General features: G+C 37.1%; 4 protein-coding genes across 8 annotated transcripts; 2 read left to right on the forward strand and 2 right to left on the reverse strand.

Moving 5' to 3' along the window:
- Window positions 1-892: 892 nt before the first annotated feature.
- PLPB (PAS/LOV protein B) lies at window positions 893-4,475 on the reverse strand. Of its 4 annotated transcripts, none has more exons than XM_021951834.2 (7): window positions 3,444-4,475; window positions 2,893-3,100; window positions 2,716-2,780; window positions 2,515-2,594; window positions 2,349-2,404; window positions 2,198-2,261; window positions 893-1,284 (listed from the first exon to the last, which is right to left on the reverse strand). In XM_021951834.2, the coding sequence occupies exons 1-7, from the start codon at window positions 4,012-4,014 to the stop codon at window positions 1,156-1,158; spliced, it is 1,173 nt and encodes a 390-aa protein (XP_021807526.1). In that variant the 5' UTR covers window positions 4,015-4,475; the 3' UTR covers window positions 893-1,155. The 4 variants fall into 4 exon arrangements, 2 of the variants coding, with proteins under 2 accessions (XP_021807526.1, XP_021807525.1); XM_021951833.2 differs by having other exon boundaries at window positions 893-1,308; XR_002525850.2 differs by having other exon boundaries at window positions 1,223-1,308; window positions 2,369-2,404.
- Window positions 4,476-6,272: 1,797 nt separating this feature from the next.
- Window positions 6,273-12,269, forward strand: LOC110751320 (heat-inducible transcription repressor). Of its 2 annotated transcripts, none has more exons than XM_021951764.2 (11): window positions 6,273-6,558; window positions 7,141-7,449; window positions 7,659-7,736; window positions 7,825-8,396; window positions 8,936-9,544; window positions 9,822-9,976; window positions 10,516-10,730; window positions 10,816-10,949; window positions 11,042-11,379; window positions 11,455-11,558; window positions 11,810-12,269. In XM_021951764.2, exons 2-11 carry the CDS (start codon window positions 7,170-7,172, stop codon window positions 11,878-11,880), a joined length of 2,556 nt encoding a protein of 851 aa, XP_021807456.1. In that variant the 5' UTR covers window positions 6,273-6,558; window positions 7,141-7,169; the 3' UTR covers window positions 11,881-12,269. The 2 variants fall into 2 exon arrangements, with proteins under 2 accessions (XP_021807456.1, XP_021807455.1); XM_021951763.2 differs by having other exon boundaries at window positions 7,150-7,449.
- A 1,905-nt stretch (window positions 12,270-14,174) lies between these two features.
- LOC110751275 (serine/threonine-protein kinase PBL34) lies at window positions 14,175-18,237 on the forward strand. Its single transcript, XM_021951716.2, has 6 exons — window positions 14,175-14,856; window positions 16,145-16,479; window positions 16,589-16,724; window positions 16,819-16,955; window positions 17,033-17,156; window positions 17,385-18,237. The coding sequence occupies exons 1-6, from the start codon at window positions 14,652-14,654 to the stop codon at window positions 17,906-17,908; spliced, it is 1,461 nt and encodes a 486-aa protein (XP_021807408.2). The 5' UTR covers window positions 14,175-14,651; the 3' UTR covers window positions 17,909-18,237.
- Window positions 18,238-18,902: 665 nt separating this feature from the next.
- Window positions 18,903-21,519, reverse strand: LOC110751276 (2-oxoadipate dioxygenase/decarboxylase, chloroplastic). Its single transcript, XM_021951717.2, has 7 exons — window positions 21,176-21,519; window positions 20,952-21,101; window positions 20,582-20,797; window positions 20,363-20,484; window positions 20,076-20,239; window positions 19,448-19,602; window positions 18,903-19,363 (listed from the first exon to the last, which is right to left on the reverse strand). Exons 1-7 carry the CDS (start codon window positions 21,440-21,442, stop codon window positions 19,265-19,267), a joined length of 1,173 nt encoding a protein of 390 aa, XP_021807409.2. The 5' UTR covers window positions 21,443-21,519; the 3' UTR covers window positions 18,903-19,264.
- Window positions 21,520-27,517: the final 5,998 nt, after the last annotated feature.

Below are 27,517 nucleotides of genomic sequence, written 5' to 3' on the forward strand. Positions count from 1 at the left end.
TACGCATTTTCCCCGCATTTCGCTTCTTCTTAGTCGTCATTATAATCCCTATCTAAGGCCCAGTTTGGGATTGCTGTCACTTTTATAAAAAGTTGCTTATGTTGTGCGGAGGATGAGGAGGTGGTGGTGAAGGTGGTGGTTGTGGTGATGGTGGTGGTGGTGGTGGTGGTGGTGGTGGTGTTGACGGTGGTTGTGGAGGCAATGAATGTGGTGGTACAAGTGGTGGAGTTGGATGTGGAAGTGGAGGTGGTGTCATTTTTTAAAATGAATGATGGTATTTTGGGAATTTAAAAAATTCATTAAAGGTTCATCTTTGTTTATTTTGAAAGCAGCTTTGAAAAGCAACTCAGAGCCTGCTTTTAAAAGTTGCTGTTAAAAGGCCACTGCTTTTAAAATAATCGGGATATTTTATTTTTACCAAACACCTTAAACTGCTTAACTTTAAGTGAAGCAGGTTTTTGGCCAAAAAAAAACAATCCCAAACGGAGTCTAACTTCGTTAAAACAGGTTAAGAGAAATTGCACAAAAAGAAAGAGTCATAATGTTGATCTTATCTCACGACATTTGTTTTGGTATTGTGTCCATTTATTTATTTATTTTCTTTGGTTCAAACTGTCTTTTATTTTAGTAAGTGGTATTTTAGGTGTGCCATAATATGACACAGCCTATATATCTCAAAATTGCAATGTTCTTCCTTTTTATCTCATTATATGCCAGCTTGTGAATATTGTTGCTTGATGCCCTTGGATTTCATCTTTCATCTCTCCACCCGCTCTCCTAAGCATTTTAAGGCAACAGCTTAACATACCAGCTTTTCTTCTAATATTTCCAGTCACAATCATAAAATGGCTAGAAAGATGAAAAACACCCAAAACAAAATAAAGTGACACAATTTGGAGCTGGAGGGAGAGATTCCAGCAGAAAGTCAATAAATTTCCACTGATAGACCTTTCTTCATATTATATATAAACAATTAAGTGTAACAGAGATCTCATGCGGCAATGAACCAAACTTTCCCTGCTTCCTGCCTTCTCATCTACTGCCAGACAAGATTACAAATTTGAGACAAATGAATATATATTTTTAGGATAGGATCGTGGCAGACAATTTTGATATATCAGGCACCGGCAGCAAGATTCGGAGGTTGTTACTCGCTTAAGATTTGGAAGGGCCAGCACCCATTGATAAGCTCCTCACCGCAATTCTGACTGCACCAACGGCGCTAAGCTGCCTCATCTCAGGGCTTAGCCCATGTCCAACCTGGTTTTTACACCCTTCTTCCATCTGAACACCCACAAAGTATGCAATCTGAACAGCCATAAACATAGTAAGGGAAACAGAGTGACATATATAAAATAACCACAAGTTCTTTCTGGTCACTTAACATCAGATAGAGTCAAATGGAACTAAACTGATACCGTCACTTAGAGTACTAATTTTGATACTAAGGATTGAGGGATCATATGTCTAAGACTCTAAAGGGATCTGCAGGTTATACAGAAGAGGAACAGCCACATTGCAACACGCCAAAATATCAAGAGGTTAAATTATTCATCTAATGGAGAAAGATTAGAAAATGGTAAGCTGTAACAGTTCTGATATAGACACCAATGACTCCAGTTGTTATTAACACGCATACTAATGGCCAATAGCTTATTCTGATTATTGTGAGCTGAACAGGATGATGGAAATTGGTTAAGTAATCAAATAAATGTGCCACGGAAATGTTTACAGCAGTAAACTGAATCACTCCTCAGAATAGAAATACTTGTGCAACACAAATTGCATAGTTACAGCTCTGCCAAAACTTCTCCCAAAGTTAATAAAGTCTAGGCTAACATAAGCTTCTCATTTGTGTTTCATGCAAACATAGAAATCCACTGCAAGTGAATCCAAGCTAATCCTCTGTCAACCACATCCCACACTCACAAGCCAAGCTATTATAGTAATTGGAAATAAACTTAAAGTCCAAAAACTTCAAATTTGCATGTAAGAAAAACTTTTATCTCCTGTTTGTTTAGACCAATAAACAAAGTTGACAAGAGGTTGATCAGTTTAAAGCATATGCTGCTTTACTTTGCTCTTAATGAAGCCAAGGGCACATCAAGTAGACACCATACATGTCATTGACAAAAACAATAAACAGTAAGAAAATTAAGATTCAACTAGACTCATGAAAGCTTAGCATATAAAATACCTTGCCAGAAGCATTACGAACAGGTGATATGTGTAGGAGATTCCAAAATGAACTCTTATCCTTCCTGAGAATGAAGCAGAAATAAAAGTCAAAACGGATGAATAATGTGCAGTTCATGTAAAACATATTGAATAAGTAGTCAAGTAGCGACCTGTAATTCAAGATACGTACTGTGCATGCTTTTTCGTTTTGAATGCTTTCCTTTATCTGGGGAAAAAATGAGAAAAGATGGGATGGTACGCTAAAGACTATCTATTCCATCAAGTCACCAAAGTACATGGCGAAAACCAATAACCATGACAGAAAAGGAAAAATACCCGATATATCATTGAGGAATCTGTATCCACCCCACGTAAAAATCTACAATTGCGCCCCAAGACTTCATGTCTGTCATAACCTATATAGGTAAACAACTGAGTTGAGTAACTGCATATGCTGGATTCTTGAAAAGATTTGCAAAGAACGTTAAGTCTAGAATGGTTTAGCATCCCTCTGGAAAATAGCATTGTGAATGTTACCCGTCAATTTGAAGAAGGCATCACTTGCATAAACTATAGGTATGTCTGGTAAGTGCGGATCAGTTCTGCAAGGCAACACAATCATATCGAAGCAAACACAAAGTATAATCATCAGAAATCTTCAGAAGGTATGATACCTTCTGCAAAGTAAGAAAATGAGAATTTGCAACAACTCACAATACAAAGCTTTGTTTGATTCTACCAAGAGATATATTTAAGGATGAACTGAGAAGGCCCACCCCGGATAAGCTGCATCTCTTTCCACAGACCAATCTGCCCGTTAACTCGCTATAGTGAGTTAGCACAGACAATATGTTATTAATGGCAGTTGCAGCTCTTGTCTTCTCTACATCACTTGCCTCGCACGACTCTTCAATCTCCAATCCTGTATGTTACATAGTAAATGAAAACTCAACCACAACCAATACTTGGTAACAAAATAAAAAATAAAAACCACAAAATCACATCAAAACTAAACTAAAACCGCAACCAACAGAGCTACAACACCTAAAAGGACAGATCAGTTGCTAACCGTAAATGAATGTGTGACAAGTAACTTCAAATCCACTATCAACATTCATAGATAACAGAAATCATTAATTAAGCAAGTAGCATAGTCAAATATTACTTGGAATAGAAAATTAAACGATGCCTCTATCATTACACAAGTAAAGTATACTGCATTAGTCATTTATAGAACCACAACGCAAAATGATAAAGAAACAAACCTCTGTCATCAGCATCATCCAATGCCGACTCCAGAGACAAAACACGACCCAATTCAACCAAAGAATCGGAGCACACTTCTTTTCTACAAGACCCATAAAAGATATCATTCATCCTAGACCCCTCTTCGCACAAATTAACCCCATTTCTGCCAGACCGCCTCGGCTTCCTCGAAATCGGAATCTGAACTCCCACAAAATGAGTCACCCTCCCATCTTCTTTGTTAAAAACAGGGCACATATGAAACAACATCCAAAAGGGTGTCCCATCTTTGCGATAATTCAGCAAATTAATCTGAATAGCTCTCTCTTCCCTGATGGCCTCTCTAATTTCCATAACCGACCTTCTGCAAGTCCCCGGACCTTGAAACACTCTACCATTTCTGCCAATCACCTCGCTTTTCGAATAACCCAACATTTTCAAGAACCCTTTGCTCGCAAATACAATTGGGTGGCCAGAGAGACAAGGATCAGTGATTGTGAAACTGTCGGGCAATTCGCTCAGAGCTTCCTGGACCCAAAGCGAGTAACGTCTATTGAATGATTGCTCTATCAAACCCAACTCCGATTCCATCTTCCTTGTTCTTCAATCTCTTATACAAAACCTTCGTCTCTCTCTGTGTTCGAGTTAGTCCCAATCCCATGTGGGCACCTAAGCGGGTGTTTGTGCCGCTTGCAGCTTCAAAATTCAAAGACAACCCAGTAAGAAGAAGAACCAGAGCACCCAGAAATTCGAGGAATTATAGCATACAGGTCTCGCCCATTGATTTCTCAGATACTCTTTTCGATAGATGAAATGTAAAAATGGCAGCTTTGATAAAAACAGAAGGGTAGTTTTACGTGAAAAGGCTTACATCTCTTGGGAGAAAGTCAGCTGATAGTGAACTACACACACCCTATCTATCCATCACGACTTGCAGATGAAAATTAAAAAATATCTGGTGCGGGTTGTGAACTTGTGATTTTCGAATGAACAATAATCGTTGAGAAATACCCATCAATCGTTTTTGGTTCATTAGTGGAAAATTAAATCTGAATTTTTCTGATGCAATATTATATAGGACACAATAGAATCCACGACACAAAAGGCCTGATGCGGCTGTGCAGAGTCACAAAATATTCTATTTTAATTTTATTTTCGTATTATTTTTTCCTCATTTTATTTTTTCACTTTGGGACTGTTATAATTAATTTCTGTCTATTTATGGTTTACCATGAAAAGGACAAGAGTTAAGACCAACCACATGCATTGAGATTGAGATTGAGATTGAGATTGAAATTTGACACACAAACCAACCTGGGATTTTATGCGTTTCAGTAACTTTACAACGAGTCACTTTATTAATGTGACACTATAGAAGAACAGCTTCTGAATTTAACAATTTGAGATCACTGCAAGGAAAACCACAAAGAAAGTTCTAATTTTTTTCACAAATCTGAACTATTTTGTTTTCTTTGGGTAAATGGATGTACCAAAACAATGGACGTGAGATAAAGTTAGTGAATGAAATCACCTAGGATCCTTCCATAGTCATTGTTTGTGGCCATCCTCATATCATCTCACATTCCACAACACATCAACTAAGCCGCCTCTGGTTTGGCCTATAATGGAAATGAAGTAGCTCTCGTCTACATGTGGACCCCAACTCCACTCCATTATTGATTTTACACGTACAAATTCATAGATGTGTTAGTGATAATCGCCTATATATACGAGTGACTTTCTATCTTCAATGAAAATTGAATTCATTAACGAACGAGCGAGATTTCCTCACTTATCCAATCTTCAAATGAGCTGAGGTTAGTGGATTTCCAATCATTGTCGAATGAAGTTGGTTCGAGAAAACCAAATGGATTAAGTTCGTAAACCGACAAAACTAATAACAAAAAACAGAAAGGAAAGAACCGACGCTGATGATACTTATCCAATCCACCTCATTTGGTGTCGTCCCTTCTCATTTGGCATGTAACCACAAGCTGCCTTCTGTTTTCAAGGCCAAACCATAATGATAATATTGTTAACTTAACCTAAAACTAATCGCATGTGTCGTAATCACAAATCAATAAAATAGTTTTTGGGAAAACAACAGAAACATCAGGATATGGATAACGTAATGCACCTCCCAATATGAGTGTCAGTCCAAGCGGGTACCTTTATTGTATGTTGTTTGTGTTGCTACACACGACACACCCCAAAATAAAATTTCATTAGTTTGCCCTCTTTATTTTGGTAACAGGATAAATACTTTCTCAAAACAAAAAAGTTTGGATATTCACAACAAAATACAAATATTATCATCTTACAAAGCCGAAAGGTTGACAAGAACAAGGGTTCCTTTATGTTTATTTTGTGATTAGAGATTGGCTATATTATATAAACAAATTATTTTCCATGGGGCCTAATTTTACATTTCATCTTATTGGGTAAATTCACTTCACATAGAGGCGGAATTAGGATTCTCAATGTGGGGACGCCAAAATTTGTTAATCACTTGCATTTAACTTTCTCATCTTTAATCGAGTAACACTTAATTGCATTTAACTTTCTCATCTTTAATCGAGTAACACTTAATCACTTGCATTGTAAAAAATCAAGGTCACGACACGCCTTGTTGTGGCTCCGCCCTGTATTCACACCTAGAACCACATATAAGAAAACAAAAATTAAAGGTTTACACTACACACCTTGGTATATCCAAAAACACCAATTTATTATTTAGGAATAACATTATTATTATTATTATTATTATTTAATAAATTCCATCCATGGATGGCCCAACCTTAAGATTTGGGCTCCGTCTATAGTTGCGTTCTCTTCTGTTTTGGGCTTTATGAATTTGAAAGTTTCCGACAGAAAAACAACTCTCTTTTCTTCTTTTCCAGCGACGGTTATAGTGGTAGTGAAATGCAACCTGAAGTTTACAATTAGAGCTCTCAGAGGCTCCCTTCTGAATTCTGATCGCACACCACCGAAGTATCAGAGTCTTGCGTCCTCCGGAGCTCACAATTAGGACTTTTCCGGCAGAGAAGAATCAGAATCGGACAATTAGGGCTTTCAGCTTTGAGACGTTTCTGGCTTGCGATCACCTCTGAGGTTCAGGGGAGAGCTCGATCTCGGGTAAGTAGATTTGGTTCTGACGAACAGTTAAATCAAATTTCGATTTTGAGTCTCAGCCAAATGTGATATTGGTACGCATTTGGTGTTCGATTATAGTGCCAGCGTTAGACCCAATTACTGTGGATTCGGCATTGGAAGGCCAAACTCAAAACCAATGCCAAATCGTTGGAAATAGAAAGCGCCTTGTAGATTTCATGTGATATCTTTAGAGTATGCTTTTTATTTGCTTGTTTATTATAGATATGCCATGAGTGTGAGATTTATAGTGCTTTAACTGTTTGATCAAGTGCTCATTGTTGTAGTAGTGTGATAATAAAGCCTCTGGTTTGGATCCAGTGGTTGTTGATTGTAAATGTTGAAACTTGGTGTTTGAAAAAAGTGTTAGGAGGAGGTGATATAAATTTTTTAGTGTGGGGTGTTTCACTAGCCACTAGGCACTGCTGGTAATTTGAAGTTCTAAGTGATCTTTCAATGGGATTCAAACACCAGCTTCAATGACGTAGGTTTGCATGTTCAAGTCAGATATACATATATGCTTGCTTTAACATAACCCATGTTGTAATTGAATGACCGCATTTATAGATTTTGCAGATACTTATTTTGGTGGGACAATGAATTTCCTTATGCGGTCAAGTCATGTACAACGTGTGTCGGCAGAACAACCGTCTGTACCTGAACCACCTGCAGATGCTCATCCTACCCCAAAATCAGCAACAACATTGGAGGGTCTAATTGCTGAAGATTCATATCCACAATATTCCACAATCGATGATCATGTTGGAGAAAGTGAATATAGAGGTGAAAATGCCATTGGTGCAAATAATGAATCTTCTGTCATAGCAAAGCATTATGACGTATCTGATGAGGAGGGATGGATTACCATTCCATACAGTAAGCGATTTCCATTACACTCAACATACATGTTTTAATATTTTTATAATGTTTAGGATCGCATGCACACTTTTAAGTGTGCTCATAAACTGCGTTATAATACACATGCACATAGTTGATTAGGTGCCTATATTATATATATTCAATATGTAAAATATCATGGTCGTGATATAATATTAGTATATCTAAAGCTTGTTTTGCTCTTGCAGAAGAACTCCCTGATAATTGGAATGATGCACCAGATATACATTCATTACGCTCTCTGGACCGCTCCTTTGTTTTCCCCGGTAGCTCTTTCTTGAATTTCTTGACTCTTTTTCTCCAAATGGGAGATATATCCTTTGTTTAGGACCTGAAATTTATTTTTTAATCCAGGTGAACAAGTTCATATCCTTGCATGCTTGTCAGCTTGTAAGCAGGATACAGAAATTATTACTCCCTTTAAATTAGCTGCAGCCATGAGTAAAAATGGCATAAGACAAAGCCCAAAGAAACAAAATGGAAATGCTGAAGAGGGTAATGGTGCATTGTTGAGAAAAGGAGAAATGAGTCCTGACAGTCAAGGTGCAGAACAAAATGGTGAAACCCTGTCAAAAGAGAAGACTGATCTACAAAAGGATGTTACTGATAGTGAATCCCTTCTTAGAATGGAGGATCACAAAAGACAGACTGAAATCTTATTGCAAAGATTTGAGAGGTCTCATTTTTTTGTTAGGATTGCAGAGTCAAGTGAGACACTTTGGTCAAAAAAAAGTGCTCCTAAGAAATCTTCAGTATCTCTTGGGATGGATGGTCAAGAGTCTAAGGAAAATGGAACCCAGAAAAATGCTGTAAATGTGTCTCGACTTAATGCTATTATTGATAAAGGAAATTTTGATCCCAAAGTCTCTGGTGGTGTAGCAAGAAATAATGTCAAGTGTTGCTCTCTCTCTAATGGAGACATAGTGGTATGTGTAATGAAGCTTCTAGGTTCTTCCTTGTATACATACATATGTGTTACTTATATTCTCATCTTATTTCCACGATTATTCTCTTTTTTGCTAAATGATGGGTATTAATAAACTCATAGTTGTAGACTTCAGTTGTGCCAACCTAAAACGCAAAGGTTACGAATATGTATATTTGCGAGTCTGTGTGTGTGTGTGTGCTTATGCATCAATATATGTGATAAGTGACAGAAAAAATATGAGTAGTTGTGCCTTTTATGTTTGACATGCACCTATAAATCTTAAGCTTTCTGCAAGGTTTTACTGGAGGAAAGCCCTGGTGGGTCTTAGTTTGTACCAAAATAAGCAAGAGTGTTGTAACTCTGATAACAATTTGCTGACCCTGAAGTTAATTTTCTGCTGCTGCTTTGTTTATTCTAGACCTTCCAATTTTAAATATCTTAGATCTGATTTTTTTTTTCCTCTCACATTCATGGCTGGTTTAAGCAGTTGTTCAGATCACTGATTCTCATTCTATTTTCTTCTTTGGAAGGGTGCAGGTTCTTTTACAAGTGAATGTTGGTGTAGATTTTTTGAATGACCCTGTTATTGAGATTCTTCAGTTTGAGAAATCTCGTGAGAGAAGTTTGTCTTCAGAGACTCAGGAAAACTTAGTTGATGCAAATCAGGACCCATGTGGAGAATTGTTAAAATGGTTGCTTCCATTGGATAACACACTTCCGCCTCCAGCTCGCCCTTTATCTCCTCCTTTAACTTCCAATCCAGGAATGGGTAGCACATCTCAAAAGTCTGGTTCTCAACTCTTCTCCCATTTTAGAAGTTACTCCATGTCATCACTACCACAAAATACTACACCACCACCTGCACCTATTAAAGCCGCCAGTTCTAAGCCAACCTTTGATCTTGAAGATTGGGATCAGTATTCATCTCAGCAGTTCTGGAAGAGTCAAAAAACTGGTTACGAGGTGCTTTTATCTTTTCGAGGTGTGTCATTGGAGCGAGAACGATTTTCTGTTCGTTGTGGATTGGAGGGAATCTATACTCCAGGAAGAAGGTGGAGGAGAAAACTTGAAATTATACAACCTGTAGAAATCCATTCTTTTGCTGCTGACTGCAATACAGATGACCTTCTCTGTGTCCAGATCAAGGTGTGAGCAATGATTGACTAGATCAAGGTGTTTGTTAAATATGCCTGTCTTTTCATATCTTTCCAATTCTAATCACTCTTGTTAGAAATGTCATGTTTGTTAGGCTGTCTCACATTCCTGTTAGGTTAGCATTTTGTTTTGCGGAATGTTTCTCCAGAACGTATGTTTGTTAATACTTGATTTTGCCTGAAATTTTTATAACATCATTCTTGTTAGGAATGAGATGTTTGTTTGGCTTCGTTCCACATTCCTATTAAGTTATCATTTTGTTTTGCAGAATGTTTCTCCAGCACATGCACCACATATTGTGGTGTATATAGATGCTATAACAATTGTATTTGAGGAGGCTTCGAAAGGTGGACAATCCTTATCATTACCAATTGCATGTATTGAAGCAGGAAACGACCACAGTTTGCCAAACCTAGCCCTCAGGTTGTTTTTATGTCTTGGTATTTTAATTTGGTATTCATTTTTTTAATGCTGATTGTCCTTGTTACAAAATATCATGTTTTCTTCATGGTGATTGTGCATGCATTCTTGGAGCACATCAAATATCTGGGATTAGAAAATTGTATGGGTTGTCAACCCCAGGCAGTTGGGGTTAAGTTGCTGTGGAATATTGCTTAGTACTCTGTGTTGGTGGACTCTTAGTTTTGCATTTCTTCTTGGATGCTCATGCATCATTATTTAATGTCATCGCACTTCTTAAAATAAGACTTTCAGGATGTGATTACCTATTTCAATTCTCATTCCTGTTAACTCTAGCCTCCCTACAGAGAGAGCAGATGCTTATTATCTGGCAATGGTCATTTAGTGTGGATTGGCTGAACCCAGTACGGAGGTTTCTATTGTGAACTTTGTAAATTTGATGTTCACCAGAAACATGGAGTCTGTAATTGGAACATTTTTCTGTTTAGTTATTGGAATCCTAAGTGTATTTGTTCTCTTCTCATTAGAATTTCTCATGGCAGGAGAGGTGAAGAGCATTCCTTTATTCTTAAACCGGCAACATCCCTGTGGAAGAATCTCAAGGCTGGTGGTGATAGAAGAACTCAATCATCACAACTGCAGGCTGGAAATGCAGCATCAAGTTTGCGTCCGCCATCCAAGGCTGTTGAATTAAAGAGAAGTGCTTCAACTGCTGATCAGTATGCAATTATGGTATCATGTCGGTGCAACTACACTGGTAATTATATTCCTTTTAGTATACCCTATTTGGAGAACCTAAGTTATTCGTTTCTAATTCTTCATCTTTTATGTTACATCTGTAGAGTCGAGATTATTTTTCAAACAGCCAACAAGTTGGCGGCCACGTGTTTCAAGGGATCTTATGATCTCTGTAGCATCTGAAATGTCTGGACAATCTAGTGCACCCAGTGGAGGGGTCTCTCAGCTTCCTGTTCAGGTTTCATACACTTAGTAGTTCATATGCATATGTGGTGTTTTCTTCTTTTTTCCCTTGTATAATCACGTTTCATCTAATTTTTCAATTTGCAGGTCTTAACTCTTCAGGTTTCAAATCTAATGTCAGAAGATCTAACTCTGACGGTTCTTGCTCCAGCTTCATTCACTTCCCCTCCTTCAGTGGTCTCCTTGAATTCTTCACCTTCTTCACCTATGAGTCCATTTGTTGGCTTTCCTGAGTTTACAGGAAGGAGTCCTACAATGCAGAGGCTAAGCTCACCACTCCTTTCATCAGAGAATCAGAAACAAAATGGTAAAGGTGGTGTTTGGCCAGCTTCTTTCAACGAACAGGCTTCTCCAATATCTGACGCCATTCCTAGTAATGGTTTGTGTTGTACACATCTGTGGCTTCAGAGTAGAGTTCCACTAGGGTAATACTTCCATCTTTTTTCTTTTTTCTTATTCATAGATATTCCAATTATTATAATTTTCTATGGTCACAACAGATGCGTTCCCTCCCAATCTATGGCAACCATCAAGCTTGAGCTACTTCCATTGACTGATGGCATAATTACACTGGACACACTACAAATTGATGTCAAGGAAAAAGGTACTCATCCTATTATTTATACTATTTTATTTTTACATGCATCCTTGTCAGAAGAATGCTTATTGAGTGGACTCTATTAGGCTGTTAATATAATCAATAAAGAATTAGTATACCAGAAGACACTTGGGCTGGTCTTATGCACTCTCTGGTTCCTCCTTCAAAACAATAATTTCGGAGGGTTATCCTTAATTAAATGAAAAAACCCAACTGTCGAATTTGTTCTGATGGAGTTTCATGTTCTGGCATAACAGGTCTTACTTATATACCTGAGTACTCACTGAAGATTAATGCGACTTCCAGCATTTCAACTGGGATTATTTAGGAAATATCTAGTGCGCCGTGCATTTCTTTCAACATCTTAAACTGAACCGTGAAGGAATTTTTGAACTGTCACTTGTGTAGCGATCAAGCATCGGGTGCGCAACAACAGGCACCAAGGTTTCCCTTGGCTTTGTTTAGCTGGAATTCTCATGTCAATTCGTTCTAGTAGAAATATAAGGTCACAGTGTGTGTTGTAAACCCTGGTTTGAGAATGGGGATTGTTTGATACCCCTTTACCCCTTCCAGTGGGTGACTGTATTCTCTGTAGATGAATCTACTTGTGTGATATGTAATCATTTAATACAGAAAAAATTGTGTAGCTTCTTATTAAATTGACTCTTTGTTTCCATTCAAAAATTAATTTCAAGTTTTTATTTTTACTTCTTCCAATGTTATGTTAGTTTAACGGTCCTAAACACAAGGACCAAATTGGCCAAATTAAGAATACAGGGAATAAATTGGCCAATGTTGTAAAATACACGGACCATTTTGACATTCAACCCTGAAATAAAACCGATATTCAATTAAATTTGCTAAGAGTGAGGTGCCGCCCCATTCTTCTCTTGAATCAATTTTTCTCTACCTGTTGATGAAGTGATGTCAACCCCTTATGATTTGATGCTTTTTACAAGGATTTCCTTCCATGTGTCCATATTCCAAATGTAGACTTGCTAATCTATAAAATATGGAAGTGCAAATGATAAAATATGATCTTTCTAATTTTTAATCTACACTTAAAATAATGGGTTAGCCAAAAAAAAAAGTCATAAAATAACTATAATGCCTGAAAATGCAGGCAGATGATATTGAGTGGGTAATTTGTTACCAATATCATGATATAGGACAGGGTGGCCTAATCTACCCTGATTTTTTTTTTTTTAAAGTACCAATCATATGTGATTATTAATATCATTAATTATTCTCATGCCAAACTTGTTATAATTAGGTAGAAACTTTAAAGGGGAACATGTGTGTTTAGATCAGAGTGTTGCAAGCTCTATCTTTGTACTCAAATATAGTGAGAAATTCGAATTTGAGAGAATTTAAGAAATAGTTTTGTTGCATCTGGAATATATTACAACAAAATTTTGGACCCAACTAATTTAGTCATGGCTCTGATCTCGTCAGAGAAGAAAAAAGATAATCACTATCAAGTTCCACCCAAAAAAAAAAAACACCATCATCGAAAGGCAGGCACAACATTCTTATTCGCCATTTCAATGAGTATATTATAGTAATTAAAAGCAATAAAAAAAGATTAATTAACATATTGGATATTTGAAAGTCAATCTCTGTGTTGCAGGCGAGATTTCTTAAACCAATGAACAAGCTCTTATATTAATAATCTTAATATTCTCGTTGAATTTAATTTAGCTCTTGATAAGTATAATTCTCTAAGCCGCTCTTCACTCTGTTTTTGAGAGTACAAATGATGCCTTTTTAAAAAAAAAATAAAAAAATAAAATAATGGATACCTTTGAACACGGTTCATCTTTTATATATAATTCATATTGCTATTGCATTATCTACATCCCATGCCTTTAATAATTGATCACCCTTTAGCAATACAACATTACCAAGAAAATCTTATAAAACCAATATTATTTTTTTTGCTATGAGCATTTTTTTTTTTCCTTTTTCAAAGATATTACTTGCCTCTTTCCACTTTCTTGGAAGGAGCTCATTCTTGCAAATCACGGTTTGATACATGTGCAAAAATAATTCATAAAAAACATACAAAAAAACTTATGCACACATATCATGCCACTATTGGCAGTAATATACGAATTCCTACTTACATGGAAATGGGGTAAGTATTTTCCTTTTTTCAAAGCAATTTTTTTAATGGGTTTTAAATCAATTCCATATTAGAAGACAGATTCTAAAATATTTTTCATGTTTTAACATAAAGAAAACAAGGGAAAATTAGGGAAAAAAAAAGAGAGACGAGAATAAGAATGCATTACAGGCTTGTAGTAGTGATGATATCAACCTGACGCGCGCGTTTCCGTCCGCCCACCCAAGCTAGACACGTCACCATCTCAGTGGGTCCGGCCTCTCTCTTTCTCTCTCCTGCCCGCTGTCCCCATTTTTCCACTTCTCTCTCTGACCGAACTGCCCGGCCCCGACTCCCTCCTTTCCCAAGCCTTAATGCCATGCACCTCGTACGGTCAGCTACATAACGGGCAGTCCGGGCAACTATACTCCCTGCCCGTTTTCTCCGGGTAGTTCGATTTGCTTTTTTCTAGTCTTCGGTTCAATTGAAAATAGGGAAAAAAAGAAGAGAGAGAATCGATAATTCAGAGTATTATAAGTTTATAACGATATTTTGGAAAATATATAAAAAAATTTCACCCAACTTTAAACTGGTCAGCTTGTGGGAGTTCATTTCTGAGATTTATGTGTCTTTGAGCAGACATTTCTGGGTTAAACTGAAATTTGGTTGTTCCTATCTGTTAAAAACGGACACTTGCTCCTTGGTTTTTGTCTTTTTCCTCACTAGCTGTTCAATTTTGAGCTTCAAGGGTTTGTCGAGTTTGATCTACTTTCCGTGTGATCTAGCTCTTTTCTCAGCTGGGTCATCCTTTTTTCCACCAAATTTAGTTGGGTTTTGAGGAAAGTTTGGAAATTTCAGAGCTTTTTGGTGATTTTTTATATGGGTTGTGTGGAGGGCTAGAGACAGTTTTTGACTGGTTTTGTTGTGGGGGTGGGAGGGTTGGTGGTTGGGTTTTTTTATGGTATCTGGATTTCATTCTTTAGGGTTTGTGAAAGATGGGTTTGGGAGCTGAGAATGGTAAAGTGGAGTCTTGGAGCATGTGCAAATCGAAGGTGAGGAAGAAGAAGAAGAAAGATGATGATGATGATGATGTGGAGGAAGAGGAGAGTGGGTGTTGGGTTAGGCTGAGGTTCTTTGGGAGCTGCATTTCTTCAAGATCCAAAGTTGATAGCTCAATCAGTGGAACCAGTACTCACTGTGGTAACTTTCTATTTTCTTGGAATCACTTTTTACTAGCTCATATGCTTCAAGTGTTCTTGTTGATTTCTTTCTAGGATTGTTCTGTTGTTTCTATTTTAGCTTTTGTAGTCTGTAGTCGTACAGTTCTTCCTTTCTCAGCCATATCATGTTTGTCGCGCATATAGTCGTCATAGACAATAAAATTTAGGCCTGGAGATTCTGTAAGTAATTTTACAAATAATTGCTGTTAACATAGCCATTTCTGCTTGGGGCGCCCATAAGTTGGCTGCATTATACCACTATGGTCAATCTAAAGAGCTTTGCTCTTGATGGATTCTAATCAAAGCATGAAGGTCCCCATTGTTCATGAAGAGTATACCTGCAATAACCTGGTTAAGTTTTGGGTTTGGAGGCTGGTTTTAGAGCTCAAACCCAATTGAGCCCTTTAATCTATCTCTCATACGAGAAGAGCAGATAGGTGGCTGGAAAAGCTTCTTGGGCCTGGAAAAACATTTCACAGAAACATGTGAGCTTGCTTTTGAGAACACGAGTTATCCCTCCCTGCAGTCTCCTATAGCTGGGAAACAATAATTTGAGTCCAGACTGTATGACTAAATAAATACATAATAAGACATATGTTTTAAGGCAACTTAGGTATGTTCTGCCCAATATAAAGGATGAAGGGTTAGGCATTCTGATGTTATACTTTCTCTTGATTTGTTGTATGCTTTGTGTTAAACTTATCTGCTTGTGAGGATTTTCTCAATATAATACTGGTTGTGAGTTAGGGACAGCGGGTTAATTGGTAATTACAGGATTCGCTAGGAGATGGTGGGAGCATGCAAATAAAATTGTGGTAGCAGTGGTGAGGATGTGTCATATTGGTATGGAAAGTGAAGGCGTAAGAGATGTGTTGTTATTAGAAAATAGATTTTATGGCTTTAGGAATATTTTTCCTGATGTGATGAGGTTGGAAGAGTGGTCATCGAATTGGGTATACAGTAATTCTTGATAAAAACTGGTTTTTGAAAATACATGATTCATGTCAGATGGCTATGCTTATGGTATCTAGTTTAGATAATCTTCTAATTTCCTATTCAACACTTATTGACTGATATGATAGTCAGATTAAGTCTATTTAAGGTTTTATCCTGTGTTGGTCATGTGTAATTCTTACATCAGGTCCTATGTATGCTTAAACTTAATTTGCTTAGGGGCAATATTTTTTCAACTTGGTGCTATTAGAAGAACACATTTATTCTTTATTTTCAGTATTCTAATGTATTGGTTTCTTTTTTGGGGTTTGCAGAAACTAAATCTACAAATGATACAAGCAGAGACCAACCAACAGCTACTGTAGTCTCTTCCTCAACCACTAGTAACACAGAAAGTAATGCATCCACTTCCAAACTTGAAGAGGAACTTAAAGTTGCTTCGCGGTTACGAAAATTCACATTTAATGATCTTAAATTGGCAACAAGGAATTTCAGACCTGAAAGTCTTCTTGGTGAAGGTGGTTTTGGTTGTGTGTTCAAGGGGTGGATAGAAGAAAATGGAACTGCTCCAGTAAAACCTGGCACAGGGCTTACTGTTGCAGTTAAAACTCTTAACCATGATGGGCTTCAGGGTCATAAAGAATGGCTGGTTTGGAACTTTCCTGATTTGTTTTAACTCTTATACTACATAATGTTTTGGTGTTCTCTGCCTATGTTGTATACAATTTTTTATTCTTGTTCGGCTTTCTATGTCTCAGGCTGAAGTAAATTTCCTTGGTGACCTTGTCCATCCAAACTTAGTTAAACTTATAGGATACTGCATTGAAGATGATCAAAGGCTGCTAGTGTATGAGTTCATGCCTCGAGGGAGTTTGGAGAACCATCTGTTTAGGAGTACGTAACTGCGTTTCTGAAAATCTAATTTTCATTCAATCCCATTTAGAAGTATGGTCTTTTGGCTTTCTCTGATAATATCTACTATATGTAGGGTCCTTGCCTCTTCCATGGTCAATTAGAATGAAAATTGCATTAGGTGCTGCAAAAGGTCTTGCTTTTCTTCACGAGGAAGCAGAAAGACCTGTTATATATCGGGATTTTAAAACCTCCAACATCTTATTGGATGCAGTATGCCCTTAAAACTTTGACAAACTTACATATTCCCCCATAATATGATTCACCTTTCTAATAAAGTACCATTACAGGATTACAATGCCAAACTGTCTGACTTTGGACTTGCCAAAGATGGTCCTGAGGGTGATAAAACCCATGTCTCCACCCGTGTGATGGGAACTTATGGTTATGCAGCTCCGGAATATGTAATGACTGGTGAGTGCAGTTACCCTCAATCTTTTATCTTCCTAACATAGAATGTCTGCTATTTGTACCTATTTATATTTTCTTAAAGGATATCTTCCATTATCTGGAGTTGTTATTTATACATTAGCTAGGTCCAAAGAGAAGGCTTATCGTTTAGGATATTATGTTTTGGATACATGTAAACACGTCTTGATACCTTGTTGAAGTCCAAGTAGATTCACTTGTATTTTGTTGCAGGACATCTTACATCCAGGAGTGATGTCTATAGTTTTGGCGTGGTTTTACTTGAGATGCTGACTGGCAGAAGATCTATGGACAAAAATCGACCGAATGGTGAACATAACCTTGTGGAATGGGCACGGCCACATTTAGGCGAGAGAAGAAGATTCTACCGATTGATAGACCCCCGGCTTGAAGGCCACTTTTCAATAAAAGGTGTCCAAAAAGCTGCACAACTAGCTGCCCATTGCCTTAGTCGAGATCCTAAAGCCAGGCCCCTAATGAGTGAAGTTGTTGAAGCCTTAAAGCCGCTGCCAAACCTCAAGGATATGGCAAGCTCATCATACTATTTCCAGACCATGCAATCTGACCGCGTTGGGTCCAGCCCAAATACCAGAAATGGTGTCAGAACACAAGCAGGATTGCTAACAAGGAATGGGCATCATCAGCAGAGGAGCCTCTCAATACCAAATGGTTCCCATGCTTCTCCATATCACCATCAATATCCCCATCAATCACCAAAACCTAATAGCAAACCTTAAGATAGGGTTGGCAGCTGTCTGTATCATTTCCCACCCCATTGTCAGCAATCATTTTCCTTTTTTATCTTTTTCTTTTTTCCTTTTCCCTCTTCTTCGGTATAGATGTGTCATCTGTTAAAGCATTTGTTCATGGACAACTCAAAAAGCAACAGAGAAACATGTTTGCTTGATGTTATGTTTAGAGTGATGACCTCGAAGTAAGGGCATGTGAAGTTTATTGAGCAAAATGTATCGGTTAGAAATACCAAGACAAGATTGTTGCCTCCCGTTACATTATATCCTTTGTCATCTTGTTCCTTCGATGAATACAAGTCCTTGTTTCATGGTCATATGTCATATCCCTTTCTGGTATAAAACAAAAGACGCTACTACTTGGCTTAAGTACATGAGAAGAACCAATTTCAAATAAGCTACGTCTTGTCTCGTGGCCTAATATTTTGGACTTGGTGGAAAGTTTGGCGCCATTCAACGAGAGGTGGAGGGAGAGAGAGAGAGAGCGGGTTTGGTAGGATCTCACCATCAGATAGCAATATATATAGCATAAGATAAGGAAATTTAATCTTAAATTGAAATAAAATCATTATCCGCATCTTTTGCCACAACAGCTACAGCTAAGAGTCAATTGGACACATTTCCAAAGAGGCTTATTTTGCATTGAGCCCATACGACCAAAAAAAGAAAACCCATAAGACCTGCCTTTTGTTATTATTTCTATCAAATAGATATATACATGCTCCAACTCCTCCAATGGTGGCACATATGTATTTACATTACCATCTCAGCCTTGATGACCACTTTGTTAGATGCACACATAGCATGTTTACTAATCCGTAATTGGATTAGGGGGAATTGAATTAAGGATGAATTGAATTGATGAGAAGTTTGATTGAGGAGAATTATATTCCGGATTCCTATTGAAGTTGTTTACTAAACCATATGGAATTGAGGTAGGAGTTATACTAATTACTCAAATGTCCCCGTTGTTGGGTTAAAGTAGATGAAAATTTTGAAATTTTGAATATTATGTGAGGATATAATGGGTAAAAAAGATGAATTCCTAATGGGTTCATTCTTCAGGAATTAGAATACCATCTCCCACTCAGGAATTGAATTTCTCCAAATTTAAGAATTCAATTCCTAATTTTGTGTGGGCCCCACTTACTTTTCAATTCCTTGATGTGAAGTAAACGCAGGAATCCTCCATATGCGGAATTCAATTCCTGATGAGAATTCTAATTTCTGATTAGTAAACACACCAAACTTAATCCCTGAAGAGGTTTTATTTTTTGTTCCCCCCTTCTTTTTGAAGGATCTTCAAAAGTGAAATCCACTTCATCATTGTAAAGGATCATTCTTTCATGCAGCCTTCCTGGTCAGCTGCTCCTTGGATGTACTCTCGAAGATCTTGTCAGCATTTCCAACCTCAAATCCATCTCGCCTGTGATGCTCTTTGACCTGTGCAAGTTGCTAGTTCATAATTGTGCAACACAAAAAGCAACTTGAAAAACCCAAAATACCAACAGACAAAAGTTTGGTTACCTCTTCAAGGGGTAGATTACTGTACTGAGGCAGCACCAGGCGCTCAGCAAACTCGATATAGGAGCAGGGGACTGATTCAGTTAGACCATCAGAAAATTGGAAAAGAATTGAATCTGCGACAGTTGAACTTTGCTGAAGAAGACCATCGGGGCTCACTGTTAATGGAAGAAGTAAACTCATAATAATCAGCATTGAGTAATATGCAATAAAAGATATTGCAAGAAATTTCACTTAACTCAACTTCAGCTTATGGCATGCCACATTAATTCAGTTGATGATATGCACAAAGGCCCAGTCATGTGTTCCAACAAACATATCAGTTTCTGAATACCAATAATATCATTCTCTACTTTCCTATAAAAGAAATTATATCAATCTCTATCTCTGTTATCGTTCTTTTTTTTCCTTTTTATTAACAGAAGATGATGTATATTTACTCAAACCTTAGCAAGACGCTAACAGCATTTGCATGTTCTGCCTAAGAATGAGCAGCTTAGGTACATGAAAATGAACATGGTTTAATCTATAATCCTAGTATCATATCAGAAAAAAATATTGAACATATACAAAAATCACCACAAGATCGCTCCTAAGACATGTTTGTTGTGCTACAGATCATGTAACAAACCTTTCAGAGTTCCCCCTTCAGAATTCAACTTGAACCCATTCTTCTCAATGAACTGATTGAGGTTTTTAATATCTCTCAATCGAGATTTCAGCTGATGAGTTGAGATAGTGGCATGGTTTAGTGCATACCCATTGACAAGGGTCCAGGCAGCATATTCGCTTTCCCTACATATCCATAAATCAGATATAAGCCTTATATCATGCCAGAAGATAATATGCTACAATATTCAAATCTAACCTCTTTGGCTAAGATATGAAAATTTTGCTTGCACAATGAAAACCAAGTACCTAGCCAATTGTTGAAATTCAGAATGCAATGGCTTTTCCCACGTTAAAGATCCCAGTGCACTTGCTAGAGCAGCATGTTTATTTCCAGAACCAGATATTCCAGTGTACTTTCTGATTATATCCTGAATGTTGAAGAACACTCAAGTTTCAACTAATGGGAAATAGGACAAATATCAAAACATATTTGCGATAAACAGAGTAACATATATGTATATATACCTGAGTTTCTGGACTCATCTGATCCACAAGAAGCTCAGATACAAACACTCTTGGTAAAGGTCCATTAACACCGCTGCCACCATGAGGAGTTGGAACACTGGGAGGAGAAAACCACAATGCTCTCAATTTTTTGGCAGGGAATCTTAACTCCTCCCGAGGCGTGTACCCGAAATCCAGGAAAAATTTAGCCATGGAGTCAATCCCATAACCATTCACCTATTGATTGTTCCAAATGAAAACCAACTTCAATAACAATGCTAACAAGATCAATTGAAATGAATGCACATCATATGCACACTTGTTTAATGTCTTAATAATGAAAATAAAAATCAACACTATTTGGTATTAATCGAAGGAAAAGAGAAATTACCCCAAATGTCCTAAAAGCGAAATGATCATAGCAAATTTGGTCATCAGCAACCGACCCAACGAGCTCCAACACTGCTTTTGCTGTTGGGTTCCTGCTCAAGTAGACAGCCTCCATACTTGACAACACTTCCCTGAAAAATGATTCACCTCCCTGCAATCCACTCATGTATATAAAAATCATAAATAAATAAAAACGAAAAGTTTAATAGATGAGAGGAAAAAAACCTGGAAAGGGGAATCATGGGACCCATTGTCAGACTTGGAGCTACAAACGGTGGACATATTTTGCTTGTTGGTGAAGATTGAATATTTGCGGGGAGGAAACGATGATTTGTTGAGGGAGATGAAATTCCTGGTGATTGGATTTTTGGGGTTAATGCTGGGTTGGCGAGAAGTGAGAGAGTAGAAGGATGGGGGCAAAGTTGATGAGGAAATATGAGAGCCGTTGTTAATGGCTGATGAGCTTAAGGGCAACATTCTGGACAGTCTCATTTCTCTGGTAGCTTCAAATTTCAATCAATCAAACACAAGACCTTCTCTCTCTTTCTCTGACGTATTCATATAAAAATCTTCTTTTTGTTTGTAGCATGCGTCCGCTTCACGCAGCTCCACCCGCCACCTGGACCTTCACGACAATCAAAATCACGGCCAAACCAATTACAATACAACGATTTAATTCGGTTCGATTTGAATAAAAGTTATAAAGGAAACCGAATCAAATCAAACCAATTTAAGACGGCTTGGTTCGGCCGATTTGAGCCTAAACCCAATTCTTTTTCTTTTTGCATTTTTTCAACATTGTTAGCCCAATTATAACCAACAAATTCACAACTTACTTCATACATAAATCATTTTCTAGAATACAAAACCATCCTAAAGCTCAAAATGTCATAAAATTTTATATTTCACTAACTAAAATAGCTCAATTTAAATATTCATATATAGTTATTAACTAATCAGAGTATTACACATGTAAAATAAAATATAAATAAATAAATATTCGGTTCGATTTTTAAACCATTTAACTTTTTCTTGGTCAAAACCAAACTAAACTGATAATTATGGTTTAGTTGAACCGGTTTTATCAATTCAGCCGGATTGATGCCCACCCCTAAACAAAGCGTATCGATATTATTCCACTATCAGTCTTGTAAATGGTATATCTAGATATACAATTTTACAATCTGACACAAATTTAAAGTATTCTTTTACACAACTAAAAAATTCATGAAAATATTGTTGAATTTAAAATTTCAAAAGTACATTGCAACAAATAGGAATTGAAGGGTAAGCCATGTGTGGAGGTCTTTTTGTTCTAGCAGCCTGACGAATGGGCTGGGCTGCCGTAAGAAGCGAAAACGGGTAAAATTACCCCCTGTGTCTAAGTTCAAAGATCAAGCCCCAAGAATGCTTCGAAAGGACAGTGAAGCCTTAGGAAACACCCCGGTTACATTCACCAACAAAAACAACATCTGCTTATAGATAGATTTTTAACTTGGTATGAGAAGCTTGTGGCATGGGAGCAAAACCATCATGAGTTTAGCATAAACAGAGAGAGGGCTGTGAATTCCTATGAGAAACAGGGGTTCTAAGGAAAGGAAAGTGATTCTAAGAAGGTTGGCTAAGGGGGGAGAGAGATGAGGAGGAACGATGGGTTGTTTGAGTAATTTCCAGCAGCTTGACGAAAAGTCTGTTAAGATTTGGAATAGCTTGCCAGAAGAGAAAATTGGAGGAGATGGATAGGTGTGGCTCGAAATTGAAGGGTTCCAGAGGTGAGAGATGATGCTTTGTTGGACAGATTTAACTCTAATACTCTATCTATTTCTCGCAAGTGCACGAACCAATTATAGTATAGGAATGCAAGCACGAGGTCGTTCCACAGAGACTTGGATGAAAGACACTTAATACTACTACTTAGACTCACAAGTAATCCTAAGACTAAACAGAATTTAAATGAGGTTGTGTTGAGTTTGTTTGGAGTAACAACTACAAAAAGGGAAAGCAAATAGCAAGTGATTGAAAACTACTAGAAGGGAATGCAAAATAGCAAGTGACCAGCAAGTAGATGTTTAGAAAATTTAGAGACAAAGGAGACAAGCACTAGGGTTTCAACTTCACCATGACAATCCAATTTCAAGCTATAAGTTAACAACACCTAAGTTGATTACAATTTCTGGAGTTCGTTCTTTCTTATGTATGATTATCCATATGGTGTTTGGTTTTAATCAAGTACTCAGAAAACACAACTTAGCTATGGTGTTTAGTCTAGGCTATGAATCTGAATCCATTAAGCTTAAGAAGAACACAAAGGAACCAAGTAAACATTTAAACATGGTGTTTGTCCTAAATGCATTACCCATTCATTCACTAATCGGTTCAAGAGTCATATGGTGTTTATGTAAACTTGAACTAGATAACCAATATGCATGTGTTCATAGTGGCCAGTTATTTAAACATGCATAAAGATTCAACTAAGAACAAGTGAATGAGACCAGGAAATTAGAAGTAATCAACAAGGCTAACATTAACTTGAAAACATGAAATTGTCTTGTCAGGTTACATTGAAACCCTAGCTATGGTAATTAGTGTTAGAAATATGCCCTAAGAGCCAATACATTTGATGTAATCTCCTTAGAATACATTTCATATATGATATATAAAGGGCAAACTTAATTTGTTACCTTTTACATCGTGTAAAGAAACAAATGTCCAGGGTATGCTAAATAAGAGATAAAGTAATCTAAAGAAGATTAGATTCATGAGACCTTTAATCTCTAATTGTAGTATCCCAAAATGTTCCTAATCATAGGTTATCAAATGGGCATTGATAAACCGTCAAGATTAGCGCATATTATGTATGCTCAATTGGGAGGATGGTTAGTCTCAAGCCATTTGTGTAGTTGACACTAATACAAGTATGTGGGTGCTCATTAGTGAATGAGTACACTGAACGCGATCAACCGTAGTTCTCATATGGAGTATTTATCTACATGTCAAATGAGAACTCATAGTTGCAATAATGCAAATTAGTCCTTAGACCTGAGGCATCATGGTTGTCTTGTGATGCGTTATTGATCTTTGATAGCTCTTAAAGGCAAGCCGTAAAAGATTTGTCTTAAGTGTTGTTGGGATCTCTTAATTCATCATAGGGGCATGTGAATGTACAATAAGGAATCTCTACTTTTGATAAAGAAGGAGAATGTTTCAAGATGTGATTCAGTAAATCTTTGGCCAAAGTATTTTGAGCTTGATTTAGAAAGTTGTTCTTAATCATGTTCTTTTGAATCACATGAGGTTATAAATCATATTAGGGGTTTGACATAAACAATCCGTACCCTAATAATATGATTTGAAACATTGTATAAGAGAAGGACCGTATTGCATTGCAATTCCAACTGAATAGGTTCTTCATCTATTCTGGTTAGCTTGGGTAGCCTTGATATATTGCTAGATGTCACTCTTGGCTTGTGGAAGTCCTAGGATTGATTGTGATTGATCCAAATAAAGGAAGAATTAAAAAGATGGTTTTAATTCCAGTTGGTTAGAAAGAGTTCTAATATTTTCCCACTGCCTTGCTAATTAGAACCTAATGGATCGCACACCTTAAATTGTTAACTTTGAGTAATACAAATGAGAATGAGGAAATCAATTTGATTGATTTGATGTGGATGATTTACTACGTGTAAAAAACGTATTTGGGCCTCTTTAATAGTTAACGGGAAGCCTAAATGGTTGGGTATCAAGCCCAAGGGCTTAAGACAACTAAATATTATGTTTAAGTGTCATAAGGCCCAATTTTGGAAGCCCAATGGGGTTTGGCCGAAAATGCTTAAGTGAATGTGTATGGAAATTGTTTCTATAAGCTCATTGACACACAAACACAATCCAACATCAACCAAATGAGTTTGGGAGATCAAAAAGAGATAAAAGAGAGTTTTCAAGAGTGAAACACTTTCATCTTTCAAAGTGATTCAGATTGAAACCAATCTTGAGAATCTTGCACTAGCATCCAAGTATTCTCAAGATACTTATTCTCATCTCAAGGTTCCATTGGTGTGGAGACTTAGAGGCCATATACTTTTGTGGCTCACATGGAGGAGAAAGATCAAGGAGCAAAGATCAAAGATCAAGGAGGAGATCAACAAAGAGGAAATCATCAAGGGAAGACCAAACACAAATTGGTTCATATAATTGCTTCAAGGGTAATTAGATCTTATCCTTTCTCTTGAATTTTCATTTATGAAAAACATATCAATGTTCATGGCTTAAGATACTTGGAAGAAGTTTTGTTTTTGAATTTAAACAACCACCATAGACTTCCGCTGCGATTAATTTGATTAAATGCATGTTTAATATTCAAATGAACTTTGGAAAAATGTTTTGGAAATTCCTACAATTAGTTACACTCCATTAATGGAAAATGCATTTGAATCATAATAAACATGGAGAGAGTAAGAAAAACCCGTGAAGAACGAATTATGTTGTTGTAGAGCTTCTCACAGCTTCCACCATATATGCTGCAGCAAGAGATGAAGAGTGGTGTAGATGGTGTGGATTGTATGGATTGTGTTTGGGATTGTGGGAGTGTTTGAGAATGGCTGGAGTGAATTGTGAGGTTGTGAATCCCATGATTTTTTTGTGTCTTGAATGTGGAATGGAAGTGGTATTTATAGGGAGAGGTGAGTGACAAATCTGAATTCAATATGGCTAATGCATACAACACTTGTATTTAGAAAATCAGAATTGGTTGCTGCACTTCACCAATAAATCCCACCAGCAGCCCTAGCTTATCTTCATGTCAGCATGACCAAACTTCCAACCAGAAACAATAGCTCATGCCTAGCTCACCATGACCAAGCTTCCAACCAGCTCATCCTCATGTCAGCATGATGAACAACTTCTTGGGCTTACGAATTGGGCTAGGCTGAATCAAATGATGACTTTAAGATGTCCATTTTGAAGTTCAGAATGTCTCTGATCCAACCACACAAGTATTGGCCCAATCCAAGTTCGGATGAAGAAGATAAGTCCGAAATGAAATTCTATCTCAGTCTCCAGTTTTTGCACGTTTTTGCACCATTTTGCTTCAAATGCCTCAAGTGGTACCTAGAGCTTAATGAACTGAATAACAAACACAAAATGGATTAAAAGCACAAGTTTTACTTAAAAACATAACCAAACAATAGGGTAGAGTGCTACAAAATGATACAGAATTATGCATTGATCAATACCCCAAACCTATATTTTGCTGGTCCTCAAGCAAAACTAAAACTTAAACATCACAAAACAACACACAAAAGAAACTTATTACACCATTTTCGTAGATGACACGATTGCATTGAGCATATGCAATAAGCCTTTAAACCTCTAGGTGTCCCTAGTAGGAGGAGTTGTGTCTCCTGAGGGTTTACAGTTATGACTCCCACAAACATCTACAAATTCTGCAAGACAACTAATAGTTAAAGAATCACTTTTAAACAAACTAAGGAAAACCAATGAATGCACAATCACACTTTCAAAACTAATGGTATGCCACTTCAGATCTTCACACCAGGGTGTATAGTGTATTGCCATTGCAAAAAGAATTCCAGCATTGAAGTCACCGTACTCAAATACTTAGATAGAAATCGCCTCAACTCTAGGTCTCACGGGTATCGCTCAAATCTTCACAAAGAACCTAGGGTTTAGTTTCTCAACAAGCATATGTGAATGACGTTATGTAAAAGGAAACAAGATTTCACATATGAAATAATCATAAAACAAAAGCTCGATTTCTGGAAATAAGATCTCATGAAAGGAAATCAAATGCTAAGAACATAGAAAGAATACATTGCATACCAGCACCCATGAACCGGACTTCCCCAAAGATCAGTTAGGTCTTAATCAAGCTTGTAATGTCAGGCTGAGGGTAAAGGTTATGAAAAGAAGGGAAATAAAAACTAAGAACTCAAGAACATGCCAAGAGTGCTTCTTCTTGCTGCAAGGTAAATGGCTACACTTTGTGAATATTCAAGGCAATGACTTGTGCTCTATTGAACTGAATTTGAACTTTGATCAAGAACATGTTTTGTTTTGTTTTGTTTGGTTTTTTTTGTTTTTTGTTTTTTTATAAACGAATTTGGCCCTCTTTTTCTTTTCTCCTTGAATTGCACTATCACACTGATTCTCTCCACAATATAACGTCCATCCTTGCTTCTTCATTTTGTTGAGATCTTGACATGTTCTCCAGTTATAGGGTATGGCTAAACAAGGGATGGTATCTTAGATTAAGATACAAGGGTAGGAGTAATGTGGGTGATGAAAGAAAGGCTTAAGTATTTGGATGCAAAATTGGGTAAATGAAGCACACAACAGGGAAGGATAGCAAAGCCTTTTAGTGACTTAAACACACATAGCCTACATCATATCAATGGGTACATCCTTTCCACAAATGTCAGCAAGCAACATAGCATCTGCAAAAGATCAAATAGTTCTTAGTATTCGATGAATATAATGAGATCATCATAAAAGGAATTTGGGGAGTTGTAAGAGTAGAAACAAATAAAACCCTCTCAAGGAATGGAATAG

Source organism: Prunus avium, chromosome 1 (genome assembly GCF_965620075.1).
Source record: "Prunus avium chromosome 1, drPruAviu1.hap1.1, whole genome shotgun sequence".
Classification (NCBI taxonomy): domain Eukaryota; kingdom Viridiplantae; phylum Streptophyta; class Magnoliopsida; order Rosales; family Rosaceae; genus Prunus; species Prunus avium.